We start from the raw sequence: 19297 nt of genomic DNA on the forward strand, positions 1-19297 counted from the left end.
TTATAATATATTCTAATGATATATTGTATATCGTACGATATATATTAGGATATTTTATTCAATTAATATCGCTCTTCATAAAAAATCCAATTAATTCAAAAGTAGCATACACGTTCTCTTTTGATATTACGTAGGAATACGTAAAACGCGTCTAATTTAAACGTAAACGGATAAAATCCCAAGATTAATTTCGTTATAGAATTAAGATTAATTTCCAAATATTTAGAAACCGTCTATTTCCGTTCCACTTTTAACATTGTATTTATGGACATGTCGATATACTTGAAACGATTGGAAGACTCATGGAGTTAGTAATCCTATAAACCACGTTCAGACACTGGGTCAAGGTTGGTTCATCGATCACATTCACAAGAAATGATTAAAGTAATAACAGCGATTACTTTGTTGCTTTCGTCATTCGTCGCTTTTAAGGAAAATAAAAGTAATTCGACTATCTTTAATATTAAATTTGATAATACAGTCGAAGGAAAACGCACGAGCTCTCATATTGATCGCTTGATCACCCGATTTTTTTTATACGTATGATGAATCGATGTGACGACAGGTTCTATTTATAGGATTAGAATAATTCCAACAGGCGAGAGAAAAAGAAAAAAGAAATAAAGAACGACCTCGATATACAGGCAAGCATCGCGCTGCCATACGTAACGACGATGTGAAAATGTACTCGATCTTAGGCAATACCGGCGATCTTAGACAAATTTACGTAAACTAAGAAAAATTGCATACGATAAGTAACAATATAAAAGACGACTGCAGTAAGCGAAACAAAGTAATTATAATAGTTAGTGTTACGAATGTATCGCGTCGTTGCCGCACCTTTTTATGACACGGACAGAAAAGTAAAAGCTCGCTTGGACGACGCGACGCTAAAAATTTCTGACGTTTCATACAGTTTCGCGCGGACAGTTTATTTCGACAGCGGTGTAACTCCACTTTCCCTTGTTTCGAGATATCAAAATGCTTGCGTTTAATGATTGAAAACTCCTGATAAGATCTATTATACTTTGTCCAGTTTCTAAGCGACTAAATTCGTTATATAAATAGCTCTCGAGAATCAAACAGAGCAATATCTTTTTTCAGGGTCGCAAACGGATATACAAAACTTTAAGAATTAGCGAATTCTACGAGTCGTTAAATTTTCATTGTTTGAAACTTGCGTTTCACGCTTTAATCTATGCTTTCGCTTACGAGAGCAGGAAAAACGAGATACCGTTGTTTAATTTCAATATCATCTGTTTTTGATTAATGCCTAGACTGTTCGCAGACAGGTCACAGATTACAGAAAATGCACTTTCAAGATAAACGATTATGCAAAACCATCTATTAACGAAACTTCAACCGACGAATATTTTAAGATTTAAATCGCAAATTGTTCATAAACAAAACGTTCGTATTAGAGTATACGCAAATTTTTGCTCTTCTCCACTTCTTTTTCCAGATATGGACTTCCATCGCTTTCGAAATAAACGGTCTATATTACGTAATAACGTTCTATATCTGTATTACAACGATAACAGCCATTAGAACTAAAGACTAGACGAAAGATAGTAACGTCGGCTTACCGATTATTCAGAGGAAACGTTGCTACAATGAGCAAAGTCAAAAGGACGATAGTCTGTCGACTGCCAATCTTTCTTTAATGTATCTTTAGATTTTTGCGTACATGGCGAAAAGAATGGAATGTAAATAGAAATTTGTTCCGCCTATTCGATATTAAAACGACTACTCCGTTTTACATGTTTTATACATTTTTGCATTCCGTGTATTTTTACGCCTTTTAAATTTCCCACCAAGCGCGTAAAACTTTGCAGTATAATAGCAAATCGATACACCTTAATAATCAAAACGTAGTATTTTTTACTCGACATGTCAGTGCCGAGAAAAATTAATATGTATCTATATTATACATAAATTGTATTTTATTCTATCGATTTGTAAGAAGCGCAAATGCGAACAACGTAAAACATACGAGCTTGGTTGATCTTATCGAATCGATTAAATCGAGGAAACAAATAAAAAGGATGTTTGATGACTTGAAACATTCCAATATAGATACATATGAATAAAATATACACGTATTTCATACATATACGTAATACATTTCTATAACGATATAGAGGCAATACACGCGTCGTTATAACACCTGTTTCATTTTATTCGGAATTAATCTTAACATAATAATCTTCGTAATCTTATGAATAGTTTCCTGTCAAAGCTAATTTGAGTTAGTAGTAAAATTCCAGCCGTGTGTTTATAATTAGAAGAAATAAAGTTAAAAGAAGAAGCGTTTACCTCGCTTATCGTTAAATGTACAATAAACATTTTCCCTTCGAAGTTGATTTTTTGAACCTCCGGCCAGCGGAAATGGTGTGTTTTACGGGATCCTTGAAACGTTAGGATTCCGCAATGATTAATGCCGAGATATAACTGCGCACCTTTTTGGTCCTGAAAATGAAAAAAAAGGACGCTTTTACTACGGCGTATAATGTATCTTATTTATATATATATATAAAATTGAATATCTAATAAAATCTAATATCGTGTATATACGTAATATTTTAGATTACTTTTAGTATTGCTTTTTTAATTTTAGATTATCTCCTCAACTACTATTTGCTATATTTGGCGAGTGACGACTCGCAAAGACTCGCGAAAGTTGAGGTACGACAGTTGTCGATATTCGATCGATGAGAAGGAAAATTATTCCATAGAAATGCGAGTCTCTTAAAAATAAGTAAAACGGCGAGTACGACGTCGAACAGACAAAGAGATATCGTAAACAGATATAGAGACGAAGATGAAATTGAATTCGATCCTTAGACTAGGCGTCCTTGTACTCTCACAGCTCATGATAGACACGCTGTTATTAAACAAATTAAAGAAAAACAGCAACTAAATGCCAGACATAATTGTTTGGACGACGGAATTTCCGAATAACAGAGCATCTTTTCTTATACTCGTATGATATAATATAAATGTATTTTTTCAATTATTTCTGCATTCTCTATATCCTGTTTGCTGCTAAATCGGATAAATCAGTTTTAATACATTCAGCTACGTTCAACTACGTTCTGTTTGCTCCTGAAACGGTCCAAGTCCTCTAATTCCGTCAACGCTTTGAAATGAGAGAGATACTACATTCATCGCCACTTCCATCCTTGCTTTCTCCCTTCAACATCGGCATTTACAATTTTAATAATATTTATTCAAATTTCAAAATTGTCCCGCGTAATATAACATCTAGATCCTGGTGTTCCCTTATCGCTAATTTATAGAAACTATTTATATTTATATTCCAATATTTTTATGTAGTATGCTTACTTTTACAGTATATTTAAGTATATTTACTTTCCAATCCCATTAAACGAATTATGTCAACAACTCACAAGACAACAGACACATACGCTACATACATTACTACAACACACGCACACGCATGCACACACATGCACACACATGCACACACACGCACGCACATACACGCACGCACACATGCACACATACACAAAAGATACAAGTCCGATCGTGTGGCGTGAGTTAATTCAGCGCCGATGTTACGTTTTTCATTCAAAGTGCGATAAAACATAAAAAAAAATTGTACATCAACTTTTTACAGGTCATTGTGAAGGGGAGACTTCCCTTTACAAAGTTATCTGGAAACGTATCTGCAAAAAAAAACTTTTTTGATTCCGTAGAGTTGTTTGAATTTGTTGAATTTTCGAAAGGAAAAAGTATCTTCGCTTTTTCAGCCGTTGTACACGATGTAAAAACAACTGTGAAAAATATGAACACAGAGGATCGTGAAAGAGAAAGAAGCTTCGCGTGGTTAACCGAGTCCAGGTGGATCCTCGTACGACTTTATTTTCCCCCAAAGTCACAACAGTAGAAGAAACATGGAGAATTTTTCATCGAAAATTTAGCGATCCTTTAATTTTGCATGCCAGTGTATTGCGTCGGTCGACAACCAGGCAGGCAACCGATTCAAATTCCTTTCCGTCTATTGCACTTTTAACCCTCTACAAAAAGTAGTAAATAAGAAATAAAAAATAACAGATAGTTGCAATCCGCTGCCGTGGTATTTACATATTTCATCGTAAAATAAATATTTTATTTATACCGAATTCAAAGCGTACATACAAAATAGTGATATGTACACTGAACGATATTTTCAGATATTTTCAGAGTATTTGCTCGTAGAAATATTTCGTTCTTTTCTTATTTGCTCGAATCTATTTAAAAAATTCACCAACTTTGATTCGCATCGATTCCTTTACACAGAAAAATTTATTTAAAATTAAATATGAATGTAAGAAAGGCTGTCCTTCGGGACATGATCAACCAACTAGAAAGTGGTGCTGTGTGCAAAGATAAGTGAAAAATGTTTATTTATTTATTATTATTTACAATCAATTCTCGCATTGAGAATTTTCAGTAATTTTTTCTGGCTTGGCGCAGTGACAATATTTATAATAAGTTAATACTTATTATAGATAAGTATAATTTATAAGTAAGTGTTGTAAATAAGTAAATATTACTTAATATAAATATCTAATTAAATCTAGTGTTTAGGTTTAGTGTTTAGGTGTTTAGGTTTAGGTCTAGTGTTTACACTCGAACGTAAATCATAGGTTAAGGGGTTAATCCGGCAACGTTGGCCATAACTTAGAAGCTGCGGTAACAGCAGCGCTCTACGTCTCGTCAAATTCTACGCTTCGATCTGTTTTACGTCTTTTGAAACGAGCGCAATCTACATAGACATATGCGCTGTGACTGATCAAGCTATAGCTATATACGATCGATTTGTAACATCAATCCACGTCAGAGACCAGGCCACACACCGCGGGCAAGGTGGCAGCCAGATGCCTGCACATCCTTGGCGCGTATCCTCAATAGTCTTAAGGACCCACCATGGATCTTGGCGTTTTCATAATTAAGGTCCTTCACCTCAAGATGACAATAGTCAAAGAGGAAATAGCAAAATATAGCGACAGATATAGCAAAAGAGTCAACAAACATCGAAACCCCCTAATTACTGGACTACTCGATACGTCGAACCAGATTCGCAGGCTGAAGAGACACTACCCGTTAGACCTAAACGCTAGATTTAATTAGATATTTTTATTAAGTAATATTTACTTATTTACAACATTTACTTATAAATTATACTTATCTATAATAAGTATTAACTTATTATAAATATTTAGCCATGGCACTGCGCCACGCCAGAAAAAATTACTGAAAATTCTCAATGCGAGAATTGATTGTAAATACTAATAAATAAAAAAAAAATAATTTTGTTCGAACGGTTCTTGCATAAAATCACTCGTACAGTATTCTAGACAACGTACGTAGGTAAGTAGCTGCATGGCGTACTCTATCTGCATTAACAACTATTTTACGTTCTAACATGGTCTAAGTAGAAAAGCAAAGTTTTGAAAAACGCACCTACCCAAGCAGCGCTATTGGATGCTGAATGTACAAACGTGACGACGATAATTTGCTTGACGCAGCGAATAAAGTTAAGACCTTACCGATACTAAAATACGATGTCATACCCAGACGCAATTATTCGTAATTATACACAATTCTACGCAATTATACGATTGGTCGTACTATCGCGATCGTTTTCCGCACGCACGGAAGAACGAAATTGAACGCGGACAAAAAAGGAAAGATGAAAAAAATAAATAAATAAATAAAAATGAAAGATGAAAAAAAATAAATAAAAAAGAAACAACAACATCGTCACAAAATACTACTCAGTCTCTATTTTCAACGAAGCGTCCTGTTTCGCGACCTCGAAGCGTCCTGTTTTGCGACCCGAAGCGTCCTGTTTTGCGACTTGAAGCGTCCTGTTTTGCGACCAAGTTTTCAGGACAGAAAAAACAAACAAAAACAAAATCACATAGAAGCTCCGCTCCCCCAGCGGCTTAAACCTAAAAATTATATTAAACACGAAAAATGTAAAGCGCCGACACATATTATAGCATGGCTACGTCGTACCGTTGCGTATCGGTACTTTTGCTTAAAACATCACTACAAAAATTCACCGTTTATTGTGAATACCAAAATGTATTTAAAATTGTATCTTGGGTTTAATAAACATCTTTAAATAAAAAAAAAAGAAGTCTCTATCTTTAGACCGAAGCGTCCTGTTTTGCGACCAAGTTTTTCAGGTTAGAAAAAAAATAAAAAAAAAAAAGCTCCGCTCCCCACAGGCTTAAACCCAAACACCGCATCATACAACAAAAAAATGTAAAGCGCCGACACATAATACAGCATGGCTACGTCGTATCGGTACCTCTGCCTAACACACCATTACAAAAAATTCATGTTTATTGTGAATAATGTACTTAAAACCTATATTTTCTGGACTCAATAAACTCCTTTGTAAAATCAGTCTCTATCTTTAAAATAGCCGACATTTTTTTATCGAGTTTCTACCCTTAGACTAGTCGCGTACTTAACGTATCAGTGTAACTAGGTTTTAGACACCCAACAGATCTCACAAAGGACATAACCTAACAAACACGAAGATGGTACCCCGCTGAGGGTAGCCACCCACATGATAATCAAACAGCCAAAAAATTCTACCAAATGTCCAAATCGGACAAATTGTGAACGTAAACAACTAAATAAAAAAAAAAAAAAAACTAGGTTTTACATAAAGTTGTTGTAACGAATTGTGATTTATGTTAATTCAGTGTGTATTGCATTGTGATTGCTGAATTCGTAATTAAAATAATAAATTCATAATAATTCATAATAATGAATTCATAATAAAAGTTTAATAAAAGCAAAATTGACAGCTGTGTTACGACTCAGCTATTTTATTTGATCATCCAACCCTCAAGTTTACGTCACATCAGCTTCGTCTTTATCTGTTATGTACCTCATAAAGGATAGCGGATGGAAGAAAGTTTAAACGCAAGCGGTAGAAAAAGATCTGATCTAATCTGATCTAATTTAATGCGAAAATTGTATATACGTGGACATAGGCGAACAAATTACTTAAGAACTTCAAACTTTCTTTCGTCTACTGCCGTATGCGTGTATCTGTTAACCGACTAGATACCAATGATTCTCTTTCGCTTCCTATGGATTACAATTAAAGAGGAAGAATTTGCTTCTCTTACATAGAAAATTAAAAAATTACGAGGATAAGACGCGTGACACAGGAAGACACAATTCGAGGGAAAAGATTATTTTTCATTCTGGTCTTACCTTGACAGGGTGTGGGTCAACGGCGTACGTGTCCAACTGCGACGCTAATCTAAGAAAGTGAGTTTCCGCTTGCTCCGGGGTGAATCCCTTCAATTCTGTTTGATGCAGTTTCATAGCTTTCTCCTCGATAGCTTCCGTTTGTTTAAGCAGTAATTTGTGCTCGGAAATATAATTCCCTTCGTGGAGTTTAGGATCATAATCTCCTATTTCACCTAAAATCACAAATTATCGTTAAAACGTTTAGTTCGCACACTGTGTTTACTTATCTGACTATTGTAACGTCATAAGATACATAAGGAGATACGTATAATTCGATAATACGCCAGCTATATCGCACCAGTGGTTTTCACGAAAAAGAAGCATCGGAAATGAACGAGAGAGTAAAATTATATTACATACTTCGAGCTTCGAAATAGGACACGCTTGGAATGTCCGAGCAACAAGGGTGAACGAAGGGCTTGAGAAACGAAAACTAAACGCGATAACGTCCGGACGAATGAGCAGCGATCGGGCAAGTGTTTAGCTATGTATCCGGAGAGGCGACTTTCCGAGAATTGGTGCACGGTATCCGCATCGAGAGTGAGAGAAGTAGACAGGGCGGACGAGACGGATTAGAAATTCTTGCTCGCGTATTTTTCTTTCATTCTTTCGTATCATTTCGATAGTACAGATCTCGATAATCCGACTAAGCTTACCTCGCGATTACCAATACGATAAAAGATAGAAAAATTATTTTTCTTATTCCGGTAATTCGATTACGTCGAAGCGGATCATAGATAATGATGGTACCCCGCTGGCAGTAGCCACCCACATGATGATCGAACAGCCAAAAAATTCTACCAAATGTCCAAATCGGACAAATTGTGAATGTGAAATTTTAAATAAAAAAAAAAAAAAAATAGATAACGCCGAAGCCTGTGTCACGACCGGCACGCTTCAAATCCGATGGACTGATGATGGAGATAAAGATTTTCTTTTTTATTTATTAATATTTACAATCAATTCTCGCATTGAGAATTTTCAGTAATTTTTTCTGGCGTGGCGCAGTAACATGGCGAATTATTTATAATAAGTTAATACTTATTATAGATAAGCATAATTTATAAGTGGCGCAATGACATGGCTAAATATTTATAATAAGTTAATACTTATTATAGATAAGTATAATTTATAAGTAAGTGTTATGATAAAGATGAAGATGGAGATAAAGGCGACAATGTATGTCGCCTAATGACATCCCAACGGTCCTTCCGCCGAATGTTCGAGAAGAGGGCGTGCGTGGCAACGGCGCGGACGCCTAACAAACTCAAGGACAATGGGGATATCGAGGGGTGACAAAAGAAAAATAATCGAATCCGGTCGGAAGTCGAGTTGTAAGAGTCAGTTTTGAAAAGTCAGGCTTAGAGCTCGGAAGCAAATTGTAAACTAGGTGTTAGAAAAAAAATAATGTTCCTTTTATTTACTTTTCATCTTAAATTTGTTTTTTATAATTAGCCGTATGTCATTGCGCCACGCCAGAAAAAATTACTGAAAATTCTCAGTGCGAGAATTGATTGTAAATATTAATAAATATAAAAAAAATTTGTTTTTTCTATTTTCTTGTGTTATTTTACGTGACAACTGCCACGTACCCGTATTCGGGTGTTAGCAAAGTTTCTGGTCAGGCCGCGTAACCCATATTCGGGTGTCGCTTATTTGACTACTTGTCAAGGATCGTCGTAGGTATTTGAAAAGATATTCCATAATAATAAAACTGTTGAATTGTTATAAAATAAAAATACGAAAATGGTTTATTAAAAAAATTATTTGGAATGTAAAACTTTAAAGCATTCTATACGTAGGTGAGGTTGGTCGGGACAATTTGGACAATAAGTTGTTGTTTTCTTCAAATTCTTTTCTGCCTTTGTTTGGTCCATTCGACGTCTTTTATTCGCACAACATAGTTTGCACGCGCGTCTAATGCTTCTTCCGGAATCGTTTTTCCGAACGGCGATATTATGCTGACTCCGTCGAAGACAAGGATTTTTTATATTTTCAGACAACCCTAATAATTTTCCAACTAATAATTGTCTAAATATTCTAATATTCTTCCTTGTTGCAATTTTGTAAAATTATTAAAAACGATTTTGTCACGAGCGATAATAATCCGGTTTTTCAGCGGATATGCAAAGTATGAACGTAGTGTATGTTATTGTGAAAATTAAAGTTTTACGATGCTCTCGTAAATAAAAATTCGAAGCAGTTAAATTATCGGAACATAGACAGAATTACGATCGGATATAGAATTAGTCGAAATATCGATCGTACGAGACAACTGAAAGTCATCCTTTAGCCGCAAGGCAATATGAATAACAGATAAACGAATAAAACGTCCTACTTAGTTTCCATTGCAACTATCATTTTGCATCGCTGTTTCATCCTATGCCGAATCGGTCACGTTGGAAGCAACAAGTCGCGGACGTGCGAGCAGTGTGGCAAAAATATGCAGTGGGTGATAGCTCTATGTACTATAAATTATCGAAAATCGATACTTGAAACTTGAAAGTTATAGAGCATCTAAAAATAAGATAATCAAATTATAGAGAATCTTAGATGCAATTTCGCCGCATCTGCATCGTGCTTTGTTGAAAACACGCCTAGATTACATTCTTCTGTAAATTTTTGCCGAACCGAAACTACTACACAGAGCGAGTCGTGTTTTTCGTTTGTAATTTTCTCACAGCCCTGTCCTCACTTTTTCGCTTCTTTAAATACGATTAGCAAAGTGTGCGTAGGATTTGGAAACCTTGAGAATATTTGGAATATTAATTGGAAAATTTTATGGACAAAGTATGTAAAGTATTGAAAGTGAAATACTCGTTATAAATGTTAATAGATACAATGATTTGCTATGCGAATTCTACTTCGGTACTTGTGCGGTATAAGAAATATATTTGCATAAAAATCCACAATCTAATAATTATTAAAACGTATTACCATTTCATTTAATAGATGTTCTCTAACTTATGAGCGTAAGAAAATGAAACGTTATCGTAACGTTTCTAAACATGTACATTTGAATATTTAAATATGCAATGAAGCATATGTAACGTAATGGAGTCTGACATAAGTTACTAGTATTACATGTACACGAATCTAGTACGACAAAGTTTTATCGTAACATACTATGAAATAAATACATAACAAAGATCCATGTAACAGAGAAGTCTGTTTAGCACGTTTACAAGCAAAAGAAACACAAAAGATCTTATAGTTTATTTAATGCAATTTACAGACAGCTGTAATTTATACAAATGTTAATTTATCGCTCTATTCCCGATGTTTTCAGTTTGAATATTTCTCCTTATAAGAAATGAGTACCAAACGGAAATAACATTTCCAGATGAATCGTTTTGTAAGTTACATTGTTCACAATGTTACGATGTTCAGACGACGCTCTTTCGTGACTTAGTTCATGCTTGTTCCTTCGAAAGATTCAAATCGACGGTTAGGACACAGCCGTAACGATACGTTTTATTCCAGTATTTATTAGAACGAAGACCCAAGTAACTAACCCCTTCCCGTACTATTTAGTTCGACGAAACAGACCAGACTGATGCTCGTAAACAGAAACTAACGTTCATTAACGATCGTAACGGGCAAAAAAACAGTCCGCGAGCTCGGCTTGTTATGTTTACATTTGGCCCAAGTATCCGGTCGCGAGTCAGACTCGCGATATTTATGTTTGGGCCAAAATCTTTATCGCGAGTCTGACACGCTAAAATACGGGAAGGGATTAATAACGACAATGAACAACAAGTTCTTTGTGAAGAAAAATATATATTTCGAGCGAAAACTTCTTAACCGAAACTGTCTTAATTCGATGTGCTACAGACTCTTATTCGGTAAATCTCAAACACCTAACACGTTTCTTGTTTACAACGTTACATCGCTAGAACCATACCATAGATTTTCGAGCAGAACCAGCTATAGACCATTCTGCCGGTTGGTATTCAGATATTCGCGTTAAAATCACTCGACAATAACTTTTTATTTAATAAAGTCGTATCGAATAGAAGATCTACTCACTTTGCACGATGCATGCGGCGAGCAGCGCTGCTTCACCCGGACTGCAATATAGTCGGCCATGAAGAAGGTCTCTCTTAAGCTGTTGGTAAACCTGATACCTAGTTATTTCTTCTTTCAACCTCAGAGGATCCGGTGGATAAAATTTCACACGAAAACTGAACAGAATCGGATCCATGTCTAGAACACATTCGCAATAAAGAGAACGTATTTTACTTGTGATATACTAAAAAAGAATCGTAGTTGCTAATAAATTTTACCCCAATGAAATAACTGCAGTATACAGATCTGATTCTCAAATCACAGACTTTTCTACCATTTTCGCAATTCCGTTATCTTGTTTAACAAAATTATGCATCGACGACGATGGTTAATTTAAAAAAAACTACGCCTAGTATTATGCATTCATTTATTACAAGAAGACAAATTAGATAACTGCAAATCGCAGTAATTGCGAAATTCTTACGCAAGAGTCCTTGTTCTTGCAATTTTTCTGCACGAGTATCTCTCTATAACACGTTAGTTGGTTAGTTTCCCGAGAAAAAATGCCGTGTTACGCGATTCCGTATTATACGAAATAAAAGATCAGTGGAAAAATGACGCCTTGGTTCCAACAATCGACAAGTGTATAATATTTTTTCATAAACGAGAAAAATATGCTTTTTTTCAGAATAAGCTTCATGGAGCCATGGCCAGCGTGGCTTCTAAACAACTCGTACTATATATATATATATATAGTTACACAATTCACGATATATATATACTATATTATGTAATAATATTTTTATAGAATCGACCGATTTACGGAGATTTCAATGTCACGTTTCTTTTTCAAATCGCTGCATTTCTTTATCCATAGTAAAATAGAAAGTGTTTACACGATTTCAACGACCTTTAGCACAAGCAATGGCATCCGCGCTTCACGCATCGATGCAACGTCGAAATCATCGCGCAACTAAAGCTCGTGCACATCCGCATCGATCGTACCACGTGCTCTAACGAGTCTACAGCTGCGTCTCGTAATATTGCGCCTATATTAGTCGTTGTACTCGGTTATACGTAGGCGTTTGTAAAGCCTAAGAATGCGAAGAAAGCAAAAAGCGAAATGGCAAAGAGTACGAATAATAATAAACATTGGTAAGAAATTAGAGACCATGTACGTCAAGTGGCGTTATATCGTTCGAGTAGTTCTCTTTGCCATTAAAAATATTTATTATAAATATTCCAATTATCAACACGCCGATTAGATGGTATACGGTCAAACAGCATATTCATATTAAGAAAAGGATTATGCTTGATTAGGTTTTATAAACCACCGATTAATATTTTATTTTTAAAGAGAACAAACTTTGGACAAAATTTTATCGCCGTTTTATCGTGCGTGCAAAAGACATTTTTTCATTATTTAATACACCATGTTAATCGTGAATTGTGAAACGAATAATTATTATAGGAAAGGTGGCACTAGTCTGATTGCCAAAAGACGGAATCGGTATAGTAGGCATGATCGCCACGTTAACCCTTGTTTAGCGGTTGAGTACCTCGCATATTACGAAAGTAAGACGCGTTAAAAATTAATTAATCAATTAATCAGTTAGTTGATTAATTAGGTATATCGAACGTTAATCTGACATTAGCGGGCATAGCGTATAAAGAATTCTTGTCGAGCATAAATTTCCGCATGATATAAGATTCCGCAAATGCGCATAAACGGTAATACAATTTGCTCTGATATTATTTACCGATCAGATAAGTTTCACGAAAGTTTTATGGAAAGTAAATGCGGGTAATATACGATATTGGTCTGTGGAAAATTTGCGGATATTATCAACTAACGAAACTGATGAAACAGGTTAATAATCAACGACGATAATCGGTATATATTTCATTAACGGAACGCTTACTGGCATAAAATATTTTTTATTATTATTATTTATTAAAATTACAATCAATTCTTGCGTTGAGAATTTTCAGTAATGGCATAAAATATGAAAATTTTATACGGGACAGCCTTGGCAGGTTACTAGAAGAAGGCAATGTTATACGCCTATATAGAGAGTAAAAGTTGATATCGCGAAAAAAAATATTTGAGATATTTTAAAAGAGCCAAAAAGGATGAGCGAGCGAGCGAGCGAGAGGGAGAGAGAGAGAGAGAAAGAAAGAGAGAGAGAGAGAGAGAGAGAGACTATGGTAAATTGTCAAATGAAATTTCTTATTTTCTTTTCTAAGACCAAATTCTTCTGTTTATTTGGACGAATAGGAATAATACGGTACGTATTGGGTCACTAGAGTTTGAAAGTTTCATGTGACATCGACCCACGACGATCGACTACAGAAAGAAGAAAAAACACAGCAATCGAAACCTTGGCCACAGCTGTGCACTGTTATACACGATCGAATTTACGTGCTATCTCCTGCAGAAATTCTTATATGGAAACCTTGCAGAGTTTATTTCGCTCCGCTTAATTCATTTAATTCCTAAAATATGTATTCAGATCAGTCTACAGGAATCTATTTTTAATTTCATTTCTCATTTTTTAATTTCTTCTCACGCATGACTCTGATTACGTAGCTTCAATTGTTTCTCGAAATCAAATCGTGTTTGACAAATACCAGCCTTTTACGAATAAATTACGTGCAAAACATTTGGTCTAACGATATATCCTTCGCTAATATTTTTGCTATATTTTAACAGTGTGGAAAAATTATGGTACTAAAATATTAGGAATTTTTACAAGACACGCAATAAAACATTTAAGTAACAATCACCTTAAACATTCAAGCAATGCAATAGAGTTCCAAGTACTAACCTTTTACTTGCTTAATCGCTGTTTTTGCCAGATCTAACCAATGCTGAAACAGATTCATTTAATACGGTTAATTAAATATTATTTGTCACATCAGTCGTTTCATTTTAGTAATATTAAATACAAATCAAATATAATTAGCAATAATAATAACAAGTGATTAGCGGATTATTTTAATGAATAACCAATAAATTTTCAACGTCCAATTTTTGTTCGATTATTGGCAAATACGAACAACAAAATTGTTATTATTGTGTCACGCATTAGCAACTACATATACCTTTGTAAATACGTATTTTCTCGTATACGTAATTAACCGAAAATCAAGACTACTTGGCGATGAGTTATCGTACAGGACTCGATCGTATTTCGTAAATACGAACTTGGCAAAAGACAGCGCGAGTGAAAGAGGTCCGAAAGAAGTCCGAAAGAGGTCGAGACTCGATGAGAAAACAACACAGCGGTCAGAGAATGTTGACGCAACGACGCAACTTCTTATCGACTAAAACGGTTACCGATGTGATTCCTGTGAGCCTTCTCTTACCAAAAACAATACCACAGGCGATATAATTTGCAGCATATTTGCTTATTTAGCGACATTCGCTTATTAACCTATTTTTCCCCTCTATTATGCATTTATCCGCATATACGTTTAAACGTGATTTAAACTACGTCGTGTTTGGTCTGATTTTAATCAGAAAAATTTTACCAAAGTGCCAATGCAATTTTTATTAACAGAGATTTGAAATAACAAGATTTCACGCAGCCCTGCGACCCTCTCGAGCGTCCGAGGTTCCAAAGTGTCAGGTCACGGGGACAGGGACAAAATGTCCTCCAAAATTTATCTCGTATCGAGTAGTGGGTAAGGAAGAAAACAACCGCAACGTATTGTGATATTTCTATAATGCCAGAATACGTCGTAGCCATCTTCCTTGTAACCCGTTGTAACCAATCGCGACACGAATTTCGCGCGTAACGACATATTTCTTTCCCTTGGTCAGACATTGGACAGCAATGTTTTTTTTCTTAGATAAATCAGTTTCGCATCGCTATATGTTATAAACGGGAGTATAAATAACTCTTTCTATTTTTAAGACACAGAAAAATATTTGAAAGAAAAGTTGTTTGATTCCGAGAGAATTATTACGCGATGCAGAATATTTTCTTCTTGGATGGACGTGTTTACGAGTTTAGATGTATTTTTGAACATCTGCGATCGTAATCCTTCGATCAAAATGAATTCGAATCTCACGGTCGTTCAAGGTCGCTGAAAGTCACAAACGTAACGACGAGCGAAGAATAAAAATTGGTTCTGAATGTTTCTAAAGAAAGTGTATTCTCGGCTTTATCGTTCGATCGATGGCTGATTCACCTGGCCTCTATCACGTGCTTATCACGACCTTTGTCGTTGAACCGACTACGTACCAATAATTCGTGAGGTATTTCAGATTTTTACACGAAACACCTGACTTTTTAGTTTCAAACATCTCACGAATTATCGAATTTTACATTCTCTCTCCCTCTCTTTCCCTCCACTAAAAAAAAATTAGTTATAAATATCACTGCGGTAATTTACGATTTATCGTATGCTGGATGCGCGCGTTCATGTCGAGCGAGTAAATCCTGTGATCGAATGAATTGAAATGATTGGTAGAACGAGGGTATAAAATTCACTCGTCTAAAAATAAGACTAAAATTATTTAGAATCGCATATAACACTCGCATGATGCACGCGTTATGTCAATTATACAAGGTGGTTGGTAATTGGTGAAAAGGGGCTGATTCTACGCGAAAAAAGAAGTCGAAGATATAGAACAACAATTTAAAAAAAATTTTGTTTTTAATTTTTCCATCGAGACAACGATCTACAGTGAGATCCGTTATAACGAGACGCGATAAAGTGCACGCGCACCGACCGAAAATTCAAAGTCGATTTTCTCGAAAACAAAGCCTCGAACGAAAAATTTTTATTCTATATTTTCGACTTCTTTTTTCGCGTAGAATCACCCCCTTTCCGCTTGTACCACCAGTTACCAACCACCCTGTATAAGTAGGTCATCCGCGCAAGAAGATAAAAATACTGGTTTCTAATTTTTTGAATTATGACGCACTGTTCGAAAAATCCAGAGAAATAACTTTTTCAATCAAAATATTTCCCTATGGGATAGAAGAAGAGAAATCAAGTAAAAACTGCAAATCCTATTTAGGTGAATAACTACCCTAATAGTTAAGAGGGTAAGGGGCTAAAATATTATCGAAATGCTTGTTCTAGGAAGCTCTTTCCATTCGCTTATCGCGAGTTTAATTTAGTTTAGGGACATTTCTATCTTGCTTATTCGACTATGTTCCTTTCAAGTTGAGCCGATAATTAGTTTTCCAGATAGAGTAGGTGGAAAATGTAAAAATTCCTATTAAAGCGTCAGATCGTCCGGTTCCACGCACGGACAGTTTACGTCAGTCTGATAATTTGGAAGATCGTTGCCAGAGGTTTTGTAGACTGGTCGCGACGAATTTCAACTTGGATTTTCCAGATATTTTTCGGTATCGTAAATAGTATCGTAAATAATATCGTAGACATTCGCAGAGATCGATTTAAATGGGATACCAAATACGAATGTCGTGATAGTTTATACGAAGATAGAGTCCCTACCTGCCAAGACAATAACGCGTTTGCGTAAGAGTTTACGAGCTTTATACAATAAAATTTTAACGATAAAATAAAATTTTAATTTTTTAACAAATTTTTCATACCAGTTACGCGCTACTAATGCACCAGAAATGCAATTTGCATGTTGAAATAAAAAAAGAAGTTTGAAAGTCTTGTGTTTGGAAAATAAAAAAGTTAAGATATTGTTGAAAGAGAAGCGACATATTTTGCGCATTGATCAGATCATTGGTAACATAGATGTAATATCAAAGATAAGCTTTCGGGGCTGGCATTTGCAAAATTAAATCGAAAGAGAAGAATCTAGAAAAAAAACATGGTTGAACTTACCCTTTGCCTACAATGATCCATGTAACGAAGCCCAAAATAATCCGTTTCCAGGATATTGAGTTGCTTGCATACATATTCGAGAATATACCTTCCTTTGTCCTGGGGCTGCAACAATAAGAAAAGAAAAGAGATTGCGACTAATTTGAGTATGGAAGCATCTTACATACTATGTAACTGTTTTTTTAAATCATGTGTGTATGTTATAAAGCACATCGCGTGTATTCTATTTTCTTCCTTCTAATTGAAATTTCTCTAAATCCCACAATTATGTTAATTGTGATTTAAATACAAATTAATCGGAACGTAGAGCGGATAGAAAAATTAAAACAATATTGGCAACGTTACTGCGTCACAACATGTATAAGCAGCCGAAATATAACCTCGAATATTACGTATAACTTTACCTTATTTGAAACAATATTCTGTATTTCTATACGTACGCTAATGTATAATTAAATACAATTAAATATTATCAAAAATATTACAGTATAATGAACTAATAACCTGTCTATATAAAAGCTCGAATTTGCCAAATTTAACGCGAACGGTATTCTCCTGTTTCTAAGACGCGTGAAAGACGAAACCAACGTAAACACAAGAATGTCGCTTCGCGCCTTTCCTTCGCACGCTAAGTTTCACAAATTAAAGTTAGAATATCTGCAAAAGGATAATTTCCATCGTATAATGCCACCCCCCGCCTTCGAATCGAATAACTTTTGTAACAATAATTTTTTGATAATTTTAATTTCTCCTTTGATATTCTACAGTTTCTAGTTAAACGAAACTGTTTTGAATCTACTATCCCGAAGAGACGAACCGAAACATTCACGAAACATCGGAACAAAGCGTAACCGTACTACTCTATCTAGCGTACGTTGCAGGAAAGAAGACAAGCAAGGTCACTGCTTTCCGCCACGCGTTTTTATATCCTTTTGTTTGTATGTACAATATATCACACTTTCGACTAATACCTTTACGTTTGTGTTTATCTTTACGACTACGTCGACTCTATGTATTCCTTGCGCTTTAGATTAGCTTTAAGTTTAGTCTTCACTTAATATTAAAAGTACTTACAATGTTTTTCGCGACATTTTTTTGAAATAATATTTTGACAAAAATCGGAACAGTTGTCAGAAATACCGAAAGCCATTACCAAAAGCATCTTTCTTCAGAAATCAAGTTTCTTTCACGTTATAATATCGATTAGTTTTTGGATAAGAACCAAAAAATCTTGAACCGATGATATTTCAATTCTAGCTTTAACCTACTTCGATTTCATCGCACAGAGCCAACAAATTTTTATACGATTTTTTCCATGCATCGTGTTTGGCGTATGTTCACTTTGTTCTTTCTCTAATCATTCCATCTGTAAACAAAAGCTTCCAAATGGGAAGTCGGTCAGTGCGGAATTCTTCGGTAAAGTTTGGGTACATTTTTTCCAATATCTTGCCGCCAATGCTTCGCCGCACCTACTTTGCTCGTACGCGTAAGCTCAATGAACCATACGTTTAATGTTTTGATTAACCAAGTAAACATTCTCGTTGGGTAGACGATTAATAGGATAAACTTGTCGTTACTAGCGATAACTAAATTTTCATTGCAGTAGTTCTCTTCTACGACGGTACAAATGGTATAAATAGGAAAGTATTTGTTGAAACTGACAACGTGAGTTCGTGCTCGCCATCTATATGCAGATGCATTAGTTACAAGAAAAAATAACTAGAAGATAGTTCTAGATACAATCGATAGATTTAATCGTTAGGTTTAAGATGTTCTTTTGTTTTTATCCCTAGTCTATGTAAGAACATGCAATAAAGGTTTTTTTTGGCTCAGAACGGTGTGATAGATTTATCCATAGAATATAATAATAGCTATTGTGATCCTACCTCTGAATAAAGACATAACAACAGTATTCAAATACTATTAGAAATGTATTACGTATATATATGTCGAGTTCTCATTGAGGTTAGGGGCGTGTAACGAATCTTCATTTGGATTAGTTATTGTTGTTATGCAATAGAGATTATATTTGCTGATACGAATACGATTATTACAGAATTTCACTAATGAGAATGATCCTAGGTTCAATAACGAACCCACGGTCAACGGGACAGCAAATGCGCTTTCTTCCAAAGTCTTCCATTCCATGCGCTTTCTTCCAAAGTCTTCCATTCCATGCGCT

At 35.2% G+C, this 19297-nt stretch overlaps 1 protein-coding gene across 6 annotated transcripts in view; it reads right to left on the reverse strand.

Annotated features, from left to right (window-relative positions):
• Frmd5 (FERM domain containing) overlaps positions 1 to 19297 on the reverse strand; it is a 68222-nt gene that overhangs the window by 38082 nt on the left and 10843 nt on the right. For 5 of the 6 annotated variants that reach the window (XM_033333432.2, XM_033333431.2, XM_033333430.2 and 2 more), the window contains exons 2-6: positions 17116 to 17220; positions 14124 to 14166; positions 11317 to 11493; positions 7249 to 7460; positions 2317 to 2469 (exon numbers count right to left, since the gene is read on the reverse strand). In XM_033333432.2, the coding sequence (XP_033189323.1) occupies positions 2317 to 2469; positions 7249 to 7460; positions 11317 to 11493; positions 14124 to 14166; positions 17116 to 17220 (690 nt within the window). Of the gene's footprint in view, positions 1 to 2316; positions 2470 to 7248; positions 7461 to 11316; positions 11494 to 14123; positions 14167 to 17115; positions 17221 to 19297 lie in introns of those variants that run through there. The other variant, XM_033333433.2, reaches the window with a different exon arrangement.

The sequence above is a fragment of the Bombus vancouverensis genome, chromosome 5 (genome assembly GCF_051014615.1).
Source record: "Bombus vancouverensis nearcticus chromosome 5, iyBomVanc1_principal, whole genome shotgun sequence".
NCBI classification, from domain to species: Eukaryota; Metazoa; Arthropoda; class Insecta; order Hymenoptera; family Apidae; genus Bombus; species Bombus vancouverensis.